At 35.2% G+C, this 16,143-nt stretch overlaps 1 protein-coding gene and 1 pseudogene across 2 annotated transcripts in view; one reads left to right on the forward strand and one right to left on the reverse strand.

The window, feature by feature from the left end:
* Nucleotides 1–1,106: 1,106 nt before the first annotated feature.
* On the forward strand, nucleotides 1,107–1,699 carry LOC142609286 (ammonium transporter 1 member 1-like; annotated as a pseudogene).
* Nucleotides 1,700–2,357: 658 nt separating this feature from the next.
* The window catches only part of LOC142610167 (ABC transporter A family member 1), a 36,213-nt gene continuing 22,427 nt past the window's right edge, over nucleotides 2,358–16,143 (reverse strand). For both annotated transcript variants that reach the window (XM_075781899.1, XM_075781900.1), the window contains 17 exons: nucleotides 15,286–15,369; nucleotides 14,206–14,247; nucleotides 14,011–14,107; nucleotides 12,995–13,122; nucleotides 12,799–12,903; nucleotides 10,336–10,482; nucleotides 8,061–8,321; nucleotides 7,844–7,979; nucleotides 7,208–7,287; nucleotides 6,979–7,086; nucleotides 5,973–6,123; nucleotides 5,095–5,231; nucleotides 4,935–5,009; nucleotides 4,563–4,866; nucleotides 3,112–3,245; nucleotides 2,822–2,880; nucleotides 2,358–2,685 (listed from right to left, as the gene is read on the reverse strand). In XM_075781899.1, the coding sequence (XP_075638014.1) occupies nucleotides 2,604–2,685; nucleotides 2,822–2,880; nucleotides 3,112–3,245; nucleotides 4,563–4,866; nucleotides 4,935–5,009; nucleotides 5,095–5,231; nucleotides 5,973–6,123; nucleotides 6,979–7,086; nucleotides 7,208–7,287; nucleotides 7,844–7,979; nucleotides 8,061–8,321; nucleotides 10,336–10,482; nucleotides 12,799–12,903; nucleotides 12,995–13,122; nucleotides 14,011–14,107; nucleotides 14,206–14,247; nucleotides 15,286–15,369 (2,130 nt within the window). In that variant the 3' untranslated portion in view covers nucleotides 2,358–2,603. The remainder of the gene's footprint in view (nucleotides 2,686–2,821; nucleotides 2,881–3,111; nucleotides 3,246–4,562; nucleotides 4,867–4,934; nucleotides 5,010–5,094; nucleotides 5,232–5,972; nucleotides 6,124–6,978; nucleotides 7,087–7,207; nucleotides 7,288–7,843; nucleotides 7,980–8,060; nucleotides 8,322–10,335; nucleotides 10,483–12,798; nucleotides 12,904–12,994; nucleotides 13,123–14,010; nucleotides 14,108–14,205; nucleotides 14,248–15,285; nucleotides 15,370–16,143) is intronic.

Below are 16,143 nucleotides of genomic sequence, written 5' to 3' on the forward strand. Positions count from 1 at the left end.
GTCACCAATTGAGTATTTGATGCTAGGTTAGGCTTTGAGTTAAAAATAAGGAGAGTCTCATCATCTTAGGTGATGTCAATAGTAAAGAATGTGCTTGGTTCAAAATTTAAGTGGTCAAGGGAAGAAGAAATACAGTGCTCCCTTCTTTCTTCTTTCGTTTAGAGTTCAATCATGGCTTCCTAAAGTCATTACCAAACTTCAAAATGGAAAAAAGAAGCATATATGTACGTGTGTGTGTCTATATATATATATATATATATTTTTAATACTTTTTCCCCTTTTCCCACGCTCCATTAGTCGTGGAGTCTTGTATGCTGAAAAAATAAGGATTTTGAATTGCTCGCCTTGTCCATCCTTTTATACTTTAGCCTACTATTTTGTTCTTTAGTGTAGCTTGTCTTGCTGCTCACTTAGTTCTATCTAAACAAGGAGTTGAACAGTATAGCGGCAATTCAGTTTCTCATTTACTATGTAATCTTCCCTTGTCTTCGACTGGGCTAGATATGACATTCTTTTTTATGGGCTGTCATTTTAGTATGGACTGGATCTTGCTTCATAGATGGGTTGGCCCATGTAGCCTTTCATTTAGATTTGAGCGAAGTGGGTTGCTTGGGCTTTTTACGTCCAGTTGGTGAGGAGATTTATTGGGCTTTTTTGGCCCACATCATATATTTTATTGAGGAAATTGAAACGATGGGCTTTTGGACTAAATATTTTATATCAGATTTTTAACATGATTTTCAAGGGGAAAAAAATCCACATACTTTTTAGCCCATTAAACATAGTGCTGTAGGCCCAATATTTGTTGAGTGATGATTTGGCATTTGTTGGGCAAAGCCCAACCCATAAAGTGTAAGGTTGTTTCATTGGGTCCATGTATTTTCATATGCTCTTGATCTTTATTTTTTGGCAAAAATACAAAATTGACCCTCTAACTTTTAGCTTTTGTTATTTCAGTCCTTTAACTTTCAGCTTTGCCATTTCAGTCCTCTAACTTTCAATTTTTGTCAATGTAGACTTCCGTTAAAACTTAGTTATCTTTTTCTGTTAAGTGATCAAAATTACACCGTTTTAACTTTTTTTTTTATAATAATTTTCACTTAGCCATGGCGTCACTGAGTTGCTCACTTACTGACCTGGCCCAATTTTTTGGCCCCAACACCACTAACTCCACCGCCGCCTACCTTTGCGACCAATTCACCGCCGTCTTCAACAAATTCGTAGACACCAACTACGCCATCAACACTACCCACCTCCTCTTCCCTGCCTACCTCGTCTTCTCCATGCAACTCGGCTTCGCCATGCTCTGTGCCGGCTCCGTCCGCGCCAAAAACACCATGAACACCATGCTCACCAACGTCCTCGACGCCGCTGCCGACAGCCTCTTTTACTACCTCTTCGCCTTCGCCTTCGCTTTCAGCTCCCCTTCCAATGGCTTCATTGGCCGCCACTTCTCCGGCCTCAAATCCAGCCCTTCCTCCTCATTCGACTACAGTAATTTCCTTTACCAGTGGGATTTCGCCATAGCCGCCGCAGGAATCACCGGCGGGCAGCAGCTCAATCGCCGAACGAACCCAGTTCGTCGCTTACCTCATATACTCCTTCCTCACTGGCTTTGTATACCCAATCGTTTCCCATTGCCCACTGGTTTTGGTCCGTCGATAGTTGGGCCAACGCTTTCAACGCAGACGACTTTTAATTCAATTCTGGAGTGATTAATTTTCAGTTTTTTTTTTTTTTTTTTTAGTTTCCTTTTAACTATGAAAATGACTATAAAAAATAAATAAAAAAAAAAAAAGTCAAAACGGTGTAGTTTTGATCACTTAACAAAAAAAGATAACTGAATTCTAACGGAAGACTACATTGAAAAAAATTGAAAGTAAGAAAATTGAAATGACAAAACTGAAAATTAGAGGACTGAAATAAAAAAATAAAAAAATAAAAAATAAAAACTGAAAGTTAAAAGGTCAATTGTACATTGTTGCCTTATTTTTTTTGGTAGGCAAGTATTCCCCCCCAAAAAGATTTTGCCACGTGATGTTATAAAAATAAGTGCCTAAACAATGAGAGATTTTTTCATTGCACTGTCCCTTAAATGTTTCATGTTAAGAAGACCTTTTTTCTTTTTTTCTTTTTTAATTTTGGGAGACGGCCCACAGGTCACGAGCCAGCGAACACTCCATTTCTCTGGTGTAAACTTTTTAGGTGAAAGAATTTTTGGAGGGGTTAGCTGTGTCTTTTAAATGATTAGGTTTTGCCAAACTTAATAAATAGTAGGGGGGTAGCTCTTTTTTTTTTTAGCTCTGAACTCACTCTATCAGCAATAGGAATAAAAAAGAGAGAAGACAGATGGTGGCTGTAATAATCAATCAGTCCACAAAGCTATACCTATATGATTATGGGTCACAATTTTTTGATCAAGGTAAAAGCTTACATTTACAAATGGAAAAGGTTTGACTTATATACAATGTACCACTTCTCTGATATTTACATCCGGCCTAAAATCCTTGTCAGTGGAACTCGTACAAGAACACGAGATGCATGCAGCATTTGAACCTTCCTCACGGATTGTAGGTGAAATGGTTCAAGAAGATGACTATACATCATGAATTTGCAGCAAAGTGATTAAATATGGTTTCCAGAGTTGACTGGCTGATACTGTATTCTGCAATGCCCAGCCGAAATCTGAAGAGAGAACAAAAAACACTGGTCAGCTTTATGAGCAAGAAGAGAACATGAAAATGATCACCTACAAGGATAATACTCATTCCACTAGCCTAATTCTAATTGCTTAAACAAGGTATGTATTAATATATCTTACCTGCTTTGTTCCAGGTGTCCAAAAACATCTGAAAGTGATAGGCCTTCTCCATATGGCAACTGCAACAAATTTTAAGATCAACAACTACTGTAGGAATTGTTAAAAGCCACAGCAGTTGCAACAAAACACACACCCACAAGTCTATATACAATTGCCTATTTAGGGGTACAACCAAAATGAATATTTATCTTAGTTGTCATTTGTGTGACCAGGTGTGCTTATCATTCTACCCAGAAACATAAGACTTGTTTGAATTGCACCTAGTATCCAAAAGTCATTATTGATTTTACCTGATATTTGACACTCAATCCATTGCATCCTTGGAATGTTGCACCAGGAAATGAAGAGAGGATAAATGAATCAATCAAAGAGAACTTTTCTTTCGCTAACCACCACTCAGAAAATATTGGCAAGGGTATGCCACCTACACAAACTCAAATAGTAAGTAGAAAATAGCAAGACAGACAAAAGAGGAGTCAGAAAATGATTACATTGACCATCAACTTAGAGAACCTAACATACATGAAATTATATTCATGACAGAATTTATTCCTTTTATCTTCTTCTTCTTTTATTTATTTATTTTTTAATTTAAGAAAAGATGGGGTTGCACTCACCATCCTCCAAAGTAACATTGTACAGAGATCTTTGCATTATCAGAAATTGATATTAACCTCCCACGTTAGGGTTGTTTTTCATAAATAACTATAGTGCTGAAGACAAGTGGCAAATGCATACATATTCTAAAAGTTTAAGTTGATAACAAATGATGAGTTTAAGAATTTAACCCTTATTCTAACACTCCCCCTCAAGTGTGGGTTTAAACTCCCCCTTAATACTTAGGGCCAAAATATTTAAAACAATGGGAGGTTTAGAGTGGGACATGGTTCGAACTCAAGACTGCTCTCTTTAACACCATAATAGATTGCACTTTTCCATTAGTTTAAGCTTTCAGGACAATTGTGATTTCAAATTGACAGTTGGTTTAACTAATGCTTTTGGTGTTGCATATTCTGTAGCAGGTACTAGACATGGTGATGGCAATGATCTTCATAATATTGATATCTATTCAAATTTAAAGTAATTATTTAATACAAATGAGAAGTAGATTAATGAGTAAGAAGATATGAATTATAGTGAACTTCTACTAATAATTTGGACATGTCTTCATTCTAATGTAGAAGGGGTTTTCAGTATTTCACCTAACCCAGGGGAACCCCGAGCCAGGGGGAGGGGGAGGGGGAATTGGAAGGGGATAGGAATGGTCTTATGGGAAGCCAGGAAGTATTATAATTTCAGCATGTTGCTGTAAAACATAGACGAACCATACAGATATAGTGCGAAAGTGGATCGAGTTAACTGTGGCATGTTAAACCAGTATTGACTACCAACAACAAATAATCTTTTGAAAATCAAAACACATGAAATATGCAAATGTCAAGAGTTTAACATATCAGGAAAACATTCAAAAACAGAAGTAAAAGGATCAAAGCGTAGTTTGCATTGAAACAAAAGAATCAAAGGTTTGGAAAGCAAACTATATGAAATCTGAAAGTAGTAGCAATGGTGGTGATGATAGTGATAATTAAAAGTAATGCAGTATCATTAACTTTGTGAAAATGACAAGCCAGAAGCTTTTAAAGGCTTCCCATTCAAACTCCCAAGGAAACAAAAAATATTAATAGGGAAAAAATTATCAACAGCAAAATAAAGAACATAAATCAGCATATGCAACACCTACCATGTCGAACCAACTGCTCAGATAATTGATCACCAAAAGTACCATCGGAAGATAATGTTGATGATACAAGTGTCTTAGTTCGCTCTTCGTTACCAAGCCAGCGTCCAATTATAATTATCATTTCCCTTGACAAGCTAATCTCTGCCGCTGATGCATTTTCTGATGCAATGGAATCAATACCTCCAATGCAAACTTCAATGTCATCAAGTAAACTTCTTGGGTGAGAGGGAATGTCAAAAAGCCTTTCTTGAATAATCCGGCAAAGGTTTTCCAAGTCCACAGAACTGACCTCAGTAGGTTTTACCTGAGGACAGGGAACATAAATTTAATTTCCTGAAAAAGCTCCAAAAGTTCGTAAGTCATCATACATACCTCTAGCTCAAGATGATTTCCAAATCGTGTTTTCAGATGCTGTGGACTCCCAATGCATCTTAGTCGGCCTCCAACCTTCAAATCAAACACAAAATAATCAAAATAATTATTAAGTGACATTACAAGTTCTTCAGTCTAGTAAGGAGCACAGAATCTATACCATTATCCCAATCCTTGTGCACAGAGCTTGAGCTTCATTCATGCTGTGCGTTGTAAGAATTACCGCTGTCTTTCCACGCCTGGTAGATAAACGAGATATCACTTCCCACATGAATCGTTTGGCAAGAGGATCCATACCTACAATAATTAATTATTAGTAACAACAAATTAGTTGATTGGAAATAACACTGACAACGAATAGAAGATGTTATTCGAACATGAACTATAGGCTTGGGTGGGGAGGATGTCTTTGCAATTGATTCATGCATAAACAACTCAAATTAAGGATAAGCAAACAATGCATTAACTACAAGATAAAACCTAGATGTAGCAAAAAAAGGTTTTTTCATGGAGTAGTTTGAACGACAATAATTTATAGCCTCCAAGAATCCTATGAAACTGACAAGACTCGTATAATTTCATATCATGCATTTCAACATGAAACTAAAAGACAAATTGAAGAGTAATTTCATGTGTGAAAGGCATTGTACTGTCAGATTGTTAGATGCACTAATAATAAATCAAGGCTTTTGTTTGTACAGGGTTGTGTGACTTTGGGTATGGGTCCTCCCACGAGGGAGAGGAGAAAATTCTTAGAAGAGCATGGAGTGGGTTTCTTTGAAGAGTAGTTTGAGTGTTTGTCTATTTTTGAGTGAGAGAGTTAGGTGTATTGGGGCTTTAGGATTTTGAGTTTGTAAATGTGTGAGATTTGTGATTTAGTTTGTGTTTGTAATTGATAACAAGTTTAACATTGATAGTTTTCAAGTTTAATATTGGAAAACCATACTTTTAACTAGAATTGATAACAAAAGTTATGATAATTACTATTAGTCAAACTAATGGAATAAAATGTAGAATAAAAAGTAAAAGCAAGTATACCTGTGGATGGCTCATCTAGAATGACTATAGGAGGATCTCCTATCATAGCAATTGCAACAGATAATTTGCGCTTGTTTCCGCCACTAAGGGAAAATGATGGTTTGTCCGCATGCTTCAACAAATCAAACTCCAGTAGTTTTTCCATTACAACCTGTTCAGATAGCTTGAGCCATTAAAGATCTAAAACATGATTGTCACTATATACCAAATCACACAATTAAGGTTAAAGAAAATTTCTTCTATATAAAACATTCAATATTTGATTGTTCAAGAAACTTGATTCATACAAAATCCTGAACTCAATCTCAAATGTGAGGGATGATCATGGTTGACTGTTGTTGTATGTGTAAGAAGAGTGGTGATCTTTAGTGTTTGGTGTGTGATGGCTAAATATGCGTATATGATGCCTGAAGGTCTGAGAAGGAAACCAAGATCCTTCAGACATAGGGCTTGGAATTTAGTACCATCGTGCTCGTAGACTTTAAGGGAGAGAAATAGAAGAACTTTCGAGGGGCATGAATTGTCAATTTTGAGGGTTAAATCGATGTTTGTCAGCTCCTTACTTCATTGGCTGTCATTAGATGCTGGTAAACCAAAGAATATTGTAGATATCAAAGAATCTGCATTTTTTAGAGTTCAGTGGGTATCAGGTGGGTAACATCCAGTGTCCTCTCCGCATCAAAGAACTGTTGTACTCTTTATTTTAAATATTAATACAAATTCTTACTACCAATCTACAATAAATATATATTTGAGAACAATAAACCAGATCTCTCTCCCTCTCACACACACACACAACTATTCAGATTGTCTAACCAATACATTCAATCCCAAACTGAGGAAAAGGAACCCAGAAGAAAAAAAATTTCATTGATGCACAATCAAATCCCAGCGAATCAAACGTGAACAAATTCTAAGTTGGTTGTAACTGAGCAGACCAGATTTTGATTTAACCAACAGCTTAATGCAGTCAAATGAACTATAAGGTTTGAACAAATATACATACATCATCTATCCTGTATTCTGGAAGTCCTTTTATTCTTGCATAAAGCTCAAGATGCTCTCGAACAGTCAAAAATTCTAATAGAGCATCAAATTGTGGGCAATACCCAATCTGAAATTAAAAAAGAAAAAAGAAAAGTTAGCTAAGTTCTACCGGTATATTACAAATAGCTAGTCTACATTGAAGATTAAAAATAAATAAAGGAAAAAGAATGAAATAAATCAATATATACATGCTGACGAGCAGCCTTGGGATTGGAACGTATATCTTTGCCAAAAATAAAAGCAGTTCCATCAGTTGGGGATTCTTCTCCTGCATGGCAAATATACAATCAAAAATAGTAACCTCACTAAATATTTCAAAATTCAGAAATTTGCTAACATAATTAAAAACAGACACAGTTGCAGGTACTTAATTATTAATTATAGAAAAATTAGAACTCTTGACACTGGTAAAAGTTTCTTACATTATCATGTTCCTATGAAGCTCATCAGGTTGGGGACCACATAAAACCTCAAGAATTTATATATAAATAAAAGACAAGTATACAAGACAGCTAAGCAGGAGAACAGACACTATATAATGGAGTTCTCAATTATCACATACTGGCCCATTAGGTAATGTTGTTCTGGTAACGTTGTTAAGTGTTGTGGAAATACGTGTAGGTGAAAAAGTGTTGTGAAAATACGTGTTGTGTTGTCTAAACAACAAAACTGCTGTTTAAACAACACAACCAATCTAGTAATTTCTTATGAAGTTGACTCCTTCAAAAAATTAATTGAATTAGAAACTGTTCATAGCAGCATAAGATATACTTAGATGTTCCACAGATAAATTGCTCATGTATCATTACAGAATTTTTACATACCAGACAGCATTGAAAGTGTTGTGGTTTTCCCAGCTCCATTTGTTCCTAAAAACCCAAAACATTCTCCTGCTTGAACTGAGAAAGTCAGTGATTGTACTGCGACCTTAGTGCAGTGATGCATTCCTCCAGGATACACCTAAAAGTGGTATAATAGAATCATGAAAGGTTGTAGTATTGGCATTACAAAATTACAACTTAAGAACAGGTAATTTCGTACCTTCTGAAGATTACGCAAGTAGATGATGGCATTATCAATTGAGCCTGACAGTACCCTATTTCTTTCTGTTTTCACATCTATGTCTTCATCAGGATCAAGAGCAACAGTTTCGGAGGAGGGTTTCAAGAGAGGTTCTAAATAACTAGAAGTACTACGCTGGAGAATTTTAATACTTCTCCACCACTCTCTGATTGTGACATGAGTCAATTTGTGAGAAGGAAACAGTTCAAGGCCAAGTGTTAAGAGGAAGAAACCAATGCTCTGCCACAGGTAAGAAAATTGAATGGAATCAAACGAAGTCCATTTTCAAAATTATTTTTCTAGTTCAATTTCAAAAGCATATTTAAAAAGAACACATGTGGCTGACCTAATCTAATCTATCGAGGATCCATAGCCAACCCCAAATTTTGGGATTAAGGCTTTGTTGTATTTAAAAAGAATAGAAAAACAATAAGATTTCTACACTCATGCTTTAAAGTTTCCACTGATACAGCAATATGTGGGAAGATTGAATTGCCACAAAGTGGCATCTACAAACTAATGGAAGTCCACGCAAATCCCAGCAATATAACATTTTTTTATTGGTGAGTTACACATGCACCCAATAATTATTAAACCCACAACACCTTACCCTCCATGGGTCCACCCTTTCTTAATGGAGAAGTGTTATTTGAGCCAGAGTAGCCACGTAACAGTTTGATAAAATATTAAACCAAAAAAATACTTAATTTTGTCTCAGTGCATTACATCAAATAAAGATTTATCAATTAAGTGAAAATCTAGTTTCTAGATATCTGGCTCCAAGCTAGAAGTTGTTCCACCACTTTATTACATAAACCAACTGATCATAATAAAATAGATTAGCAGAAATGGGCATTGTATCATTGAAAAATCCACCCATTTAATTGAATTTCAGTTCAGAAAAGTTTTGTACAAGCTGCATCATTATCAAACTGGAAGATCATAGTTATTGGGCGATCTGAAGATGGAATGTCTATATTATGCCTCTGTGGCATTAGAAAATTGGGAAGATGAGAAACCTTCTAGTCCTTACCAATTAGCCATAAAAAAAACCAGACCAATAGACTCAGATTAAGCTCTGGGTTAAGAAATCCAATTTAGAGAGGATATTCTTAAATCACTTTGAGATCTTACGAACATTTTTTGTGTGCTTAAACAGAAGAAAATTAGTTTACACACCAACATATATTGTCCTGCATGTCCTGCATATCCTGCATACCACGTGGCCAATTTACTGCATATGAATTTCAATTGATGGTTCCAGCTCTGACATAAGAAGTTAGAGGAGCTAGTTTGTTATTAAACAATCAAATACTTCAATAGGAAAGTGGATGTTGCTCCTCAGCTTCATATGTTGGACAATATCATCCAGAAAATATTTGAAATTACCAAACTTACCAAATCTGAGTTGCTATCTTCTTTCACTTTAATTATTAGTTTTTTTTTCCCCAATTGGGGTCCTCTTTCTCTGATTAAGGTTCTTTAGTTTAGCCATCAGTTAAAAAATTTATAAATAAATTTTTTTTAAAAGCGGGACATACCTACACAAACTAGGATTTGTTAAATTATTATAAATAAATAAAAAACTCTACTTAAGGATATATTCATTCAGCCTTATTCTAAAGCATAGGTTCTTTAGCTTTCTTCGACTAATAATCAGTTATAACCTTATAGGCGATTGTAAACTGAAAGAAAAAAACCCCCTTGTCTCACTAGTTGATATATATATATATTGTTAAATTTATTGGATTTACGTTAATTTAATGGCCCAAGAGGCCCAATATATTGTAATTTCATGTAGGGCTAACCCTTGCTCTTGTATATACCCTACTAGAGTTCATTGTAATAAAAAAATGAGAATACAATAAAGATGTAACCCCTACGGTTTTATCCCGTGGACATAGGCTGTCAGGCTAAACCATGTAACCCTTATTTTTTCTTTCTTTCTTGCTTCCGCTTCTCTAAAATTATTTTATTCTCTTTTTTCAACATTTATTTTCTTCTTTCTCTTATTTGATGTCTATCAATAATGTAAAAATAAAATCTTGTCTAAGTATTTTGTAATGTATACATTATGTAAGTATCTTCGAACTAATATAAATTGTCTTACTATACAACACACTCATTTTTTTTCACGTGCAATGCATGTAATCAAAAAGTTAATCAAGATATAAAATTGTAGACAAGCATACAGCAGAAAATCATAGAGCATATGGTAGAAAAGCTTCACGCAGGACTGGGATAAAAAACGTACCTCAAGACCAAGATAACAAATGGAGGCACCAGTAACATTCCAATCGAAAACCCCATCACTTGATTTATCTTTCATCCCTTGCCGTAGCAGAGCTAGCGAAGCAAGCCCGTCAGCAAAGCAAAAACCTGGAAATAATCTGAAGAAATTCTGGAAAGATACATAACAAAAGTTAGGAATAAGACAGTTATTATCAAAGTGAAGGCCAGCTATATATAGAGGCAGATATTTAGTTACAACACATAAGTAAATTTTTATCAAGTGAAATGTAATATTAGATTCAGCTCTTGGCAGTATTGGAAAGATTTTACAGCAATACAATCCTAGAAAAACTGGCTAGAAACTGCACACAATTCTGGAAGCAATCATATGCTTTTCTGATGGAATATGGCATTGCAGATGGTAACACGTCTGACAGAATTGACAGCATGTAAGTCAATTTAAAAAGAAAGTAAGCAAATTTTCAGTCATCAGTGAGTTCATTCTTCAAAAATGATATCCACTAGAAAAAATGTAGCTTTCAATCAAACAATATATAATAACAATAAATGCGACAAACAACTAGGACACAGTAAGGTTGAGGGCTTCGTCTAATGGAAGGGCTCAAGATGACATTTCTCTAAGCAGTTACACACACACACATAAATATAATGATGATGAAATCAAATGGATTCTGACTTCCAAGCATTAAATCAACTGTCTTAGTTAATAGGAGTAATGGAAAAAATTGGTTCAAAATCACAATCAATTCATTTTTCAAATCCTTCTGGAGCTGTATGAGCCCTTCCTGTATGCCATAAATGACCTACGTATAGGAAGAATCCTAGAACAAAATGAGAGGTAGCTAACCAACATCTAGGTTATACATATAAAGATTTTTTTTTTGATGTTTTCGTTGTATATATAACCTAGATGTTGGTTAGCTACCTCTCATTTTGTTGTAGGATTCTTCCTACTCGTAGGTCATTTATGGCATACAGGAAGGGCTCATGCAGCTCCATCAGGATTTGAAAAAGGAATTTTACCAAGAGAAGGAAACGTGTAATGAAGAGCCTCCCAACAATTACAATCGGAGACTTAGATGATCCATAAAATCAACTAATGATGTACCAGAGACACCCCCCCCCCCCCTCTCATTGTACAAAATTCAAAAAGAAAACTGAAGAAAGAGGCCCTAAGATCAACCACAGATATGAGATATCTCCCCACCTCCAAAAGTGAAACTATTCCAGCCCTGCAAAGCATCCACATATTACAATTAGGAGTCACACAAACAAAGCTATGTCTATGCCCCCCATACAGTCCTTTCCAACAAGACCATACAACAGTCACCTTAGATGGCATCACCCGCACTCCAATAGCAGATAAAATGAAGGACCACTAGTCATGAGTAACAGGACAATGAAGAAGAAGATGGGCCATTTTTTCTGCTTCATCCTAATACATGCAATGCCAATTGACCAATAACATATTTCTCTTTATAAGGTTGCCTACAGTCAATATTCTAATCAACGTTGCTGTCCAAAAAAAAAAATGGCTCTTTATAATCAACCCTCAAACAAACATAATACGATTGCAAACTAAACTCTATATTGGTATTTACGCTCCATCAAATATGATACTCACCTCCAAGAAAAGAAATGTCAAAGTCCAATTAAATATTCACACACCACAATTCCCAATCATGAAAACCACAAATAAATCTTAAATTCCAAAAACAAAGACCATCCTCCCTTGTAGAGAAAAAGGAAAGCATTGATGCATTCTTATTCACCACAATCGAAAATAAGTCTAGATACATCTCCTTTAGGGCTCATTCACCACACCACTCATCATGAGAGAATCTCATGCTCCTACCATTTCTGTTTTGTAAGAGATGAAAGAGGACAACTTCCTCCGACCCCTTCTAATTCCCTTCCACAGGCTACACTTATGTGGCCTACAAATAACCGATGTAGTCCTTCCACACCCTGCTTCCCTGTTTTAGGAAGCAATAACATTCCTTCAAGAGTATTTATATATATAAAATATATATATATACATACACACACATTCCAAGAGTGGTCACCTTGCTCTACAAACCTCCATAACTATTTACCGAATAAGGCTGGCTTAAAAGTTAAATTTCAATATGATAATTGTGCTGGTGACTAACAGGTTGTTTTGCAATTTAAGGCCATGAATGAATTCCATCAACTTCCTCAATTGACAAATATTTATAAATGAAAATACTAATACAATATTAAGAAAAAGGGTTGCACTAGCTGTCATTAGGGCATAAAATAGTGCTGGGGACTTTAATCCTATGGAAGGTCTCAAGATAGACATGTATCGCCATTATCTAAATTAAAATATAAATCTCTAAACTCCATTGGTGATTAATAGATAGGTTTGAAGTTAACGCCATCATAATGAATGCCTTCCACACCCTAAATTGATCATCAAAAATGGATAAAAGTCTACCACCTTGAGAAAAGAATTTGCACTTGCTGTCGTCTTTATAAGCCCCATAATGAATGAGATAACCATAAGAATGAGTCCAGTGAAAAAGTGCACCAAGAGGACCACATTCTGCAAGAAGAGTGAGAATGTAAGCACTCATGAAATTATAAGAATAATGAAATGAAAGCTAAAATTACCATTGAGAAGTGAAAGTGCCCACCTGTGCCATGGTGTGGTCAGAAAAGAAAAATGTAAGGCAATAAGTCAATGATGCAACTGATAATCCATACTCCAAAAACATGAGGATTGTTGGCAAGACACAACCCCTTCCAATAAACTGATCCAGACCTACAGAAAGTTTAAATATGAAAAAAAAAAAAAAACACCCATTAATTGTGACAACAATGTAAAACAAAGTGATAATATAACGGATTAATTATTAATCTATAATTTTTTTACAGGGTGGAGGGAAGGGCTAGGAAATGAAGGAGAGTGAAGGGAAAGTAAAGAAATCTACCTTCCCTCTTGTTATTGGTTTTCTAGGATAAAACAGGAAATCTAGTCGGCCTAATGAAATGAAAAAGAAATATGGTACAAATTTGCTCTCTTTCTGTACTTCCTCAACACCCGAATTTACAAGGAGTAATATGGTAGGCCTAGTGGGGATGGTAATCCTTCCATTTGCCCCTTCCCCTTCTCAAAACACACACAGAAAAACTAAGTGCAAAGATATGTCTTAATAATTTTCAGTTTTCCTTTCTCTCACCCCTTTTACATTCCTGCTTTTTACCTTTTTTGATAAGTAAATAATACAGGGGCACCTAGGTACGCAGGAAATATAAAACATCAGAAATATCACCATAGCATTGAAATTATTCAATGTAATCAAGCTTTCAACAGTGCCATTATAGCATTAATTTAATATAGTACTTATAAAAATAAAAATAAAAACTCAGCAACATGGCAATTGGCAAGGATAATGATGTTCTAGAACATAGGTTCAAATATCTAACTTATCACCATAGCATTGTCTTCAAACTTTCAACAGTGCCAGGGGTTGAATAATTAAAGAGAAAGGGAGGGAGGGCGCGTGCAGGGGGGAATATTGCTTTGTTTTTTCTATTTTCTCCCCTCATAAGTATCAATTAATTCAATTATGAAAGTGACCAAATTAACCCCAAGTAAGCCTAAAATCATCAGAAAGATAAAATTTGAAGTGAGAGTTTACAGACGTACCAAAGATGTAAAAAAGAATTATTGCGAAAGATGAAGGAAATAAGAAGCTGACAAAGTCCCATATATATGTAGAAGTCCAATATGAAAGTATGGAAACCTGCACAAGGATGTAGTCATATATCTGTTTCCATGGTAGTACTAAAAGAATCAAATATAGCAGCCATTTTTTTTTTCTTTTCTGAAGGACAAACATACCCCACTAATTAGTTGTTGATGTTTAGCTTTTACTTCACGTTCCTGCATTAAGATCATAGAAATTATTATGCCAAAAAAACAAGAAATTAGAGAATACTTATGGTGTATGAGCTAAAGAAGTTACACATTCTTAGGGAAGCACTCTCATAAATTTATGTAGGCAATGTTTTCATAAGAGACAATATAATTAAACATAAATAGATAATATTAGATCGATATTGCAAACTACACTCCTAAAGTTTGGAGGAGGTTTGGGGGCGTTTGGATTTTACACCCTGAAGTTTCAGAATTTGGATTTTACCACCTAAAGTTCTATTATATCAACAGCCCCTCCGTCCATATTTTCCATTAAATACCACATAAACTTGCCATACAAGTTTAGTTTAAACAATAAAATGATACCACATCATTTTTGTAGCCTTAAAAAAATTAAATAATTAAAAATGGCAAGGCATAGTTAAAATGATGTGGCATCATTTAATTGGATGAACTAAACACGTGGCAAGTTTATGTGGCACTTAATGGAAAATATGGACAAAGGAGCTGTTGATGCAAACAAAATAGAATTTCAATGGGTAAAATTCAAATTCTGAAACTTTAAAGTGTAAAATCAAAACACTCCCGAACTTTATGCTCTAGGGGAGTAGCTTGCAATTTAGCCTTATTTTTATTCAATCTAGCAACAAATGAACTAAACCCTTAAACATGCTCCCCAATATATATATACCTGGATTCGAGTTAAGAAAACAAATGATATGTAACAATTTTAAATAAAAAAAATTTATTAAAGGTAATTACATATAGCCAATGGGTCTGTACTCACAACCTCACCCTCCGCCTTGTTCTTAAGGGAGGGGGTGCCATTTGAAAAAGAAATCATTTAAATTCCCACTTTATTTAAATTAAAATAAAAAAGATTTTTGAACTCCCACTTCAAATGAAACTAGTTTATTCTTTTCCTTTTTATTTTTTTTTTTTTTTTGGAGATAAGTTAACTTAAAACAACACTATATGATGCTAGGAGTAAGAAAGGCCATACAAAATTGCCGTAGTAGATGAGATAAGAGTTGTGGAAAATACCTTTACAACAGGAACAGCAAATGAGGCAGGAATGAAAGAGAAGGCAATGTTAACAATAATTGCTACAGAGAATGCATCAAGATCCTACAAATTGAAAATGAAAATACATTGAATCTTCTTGTTTCATTCAAATATAAGTCCATCCCAAAAAAAACCAAACAAACAAAAGGCAAAGCCAATTTCATCATGGTGTTGAGATATTATCAATGTTAGGGTTGAAATGTTCATATGATAATGACTTAAAATAGAAACATCTATGATTGGATAAGCGTGTATTCTGTGGGCATATGCTGAGTCCCAAGTCGGGTGTTTGTATGGTCGGATTAGACCATATAAGTGATTACGGGCACTTGACTAGCCTTTTTTGGAGTATAGCACAGATGTGACTAGCGTTTCTTTGGGTCATTCCAAATGATATTAGAGTCAACTTGGAAACATCATGTGCCTGGGAAACTGCAGCATTACGTGGGACCTAACGAGGACATGATGATTTTAAGCGGAGGACATTGTAATACCTTGGTGGATTATATTGGATAAGTGTGTGTTGCGCAGGCATGTGTTGAGCCCCCACATTGGGTCTTTACTTGGTTGAACTTGGCTACATAAGTGATTACGATGAGCCCCAATTGTAACTTTACTGGTATTTTTAGGGTATTGCGCAAATGTGACTAGCGATCCCTTAAATCATTACAACATCAATAACAAAAAATGATATGGGGGAACTTCTATTTCTGCCATGTTTTGATGTCAAGAAAACTAAGAAGAATGCATGTCAAACACTTGCAACCTCAACATAGTGCAAATGTGGCTAGCACTTCCTCGGGCTATATAAGAGTGCATGTTTTAATGTCATGCCTT

This window comes from Castanea sativa, chromosome 9 (genome assembly GCF_040712315.1).
Source record: "Castanea sativa cultivar Marrone di Chiusa Pesio chromosome 9, ASM4071231v1".
Taxonomy (NCBI): domain Eukaryota; kingdom Viridiplantae; phylum Streptophyta; class Magnoliopsida; order Fagales; family Fagaceae; genus Castanea; species Castanea sativa.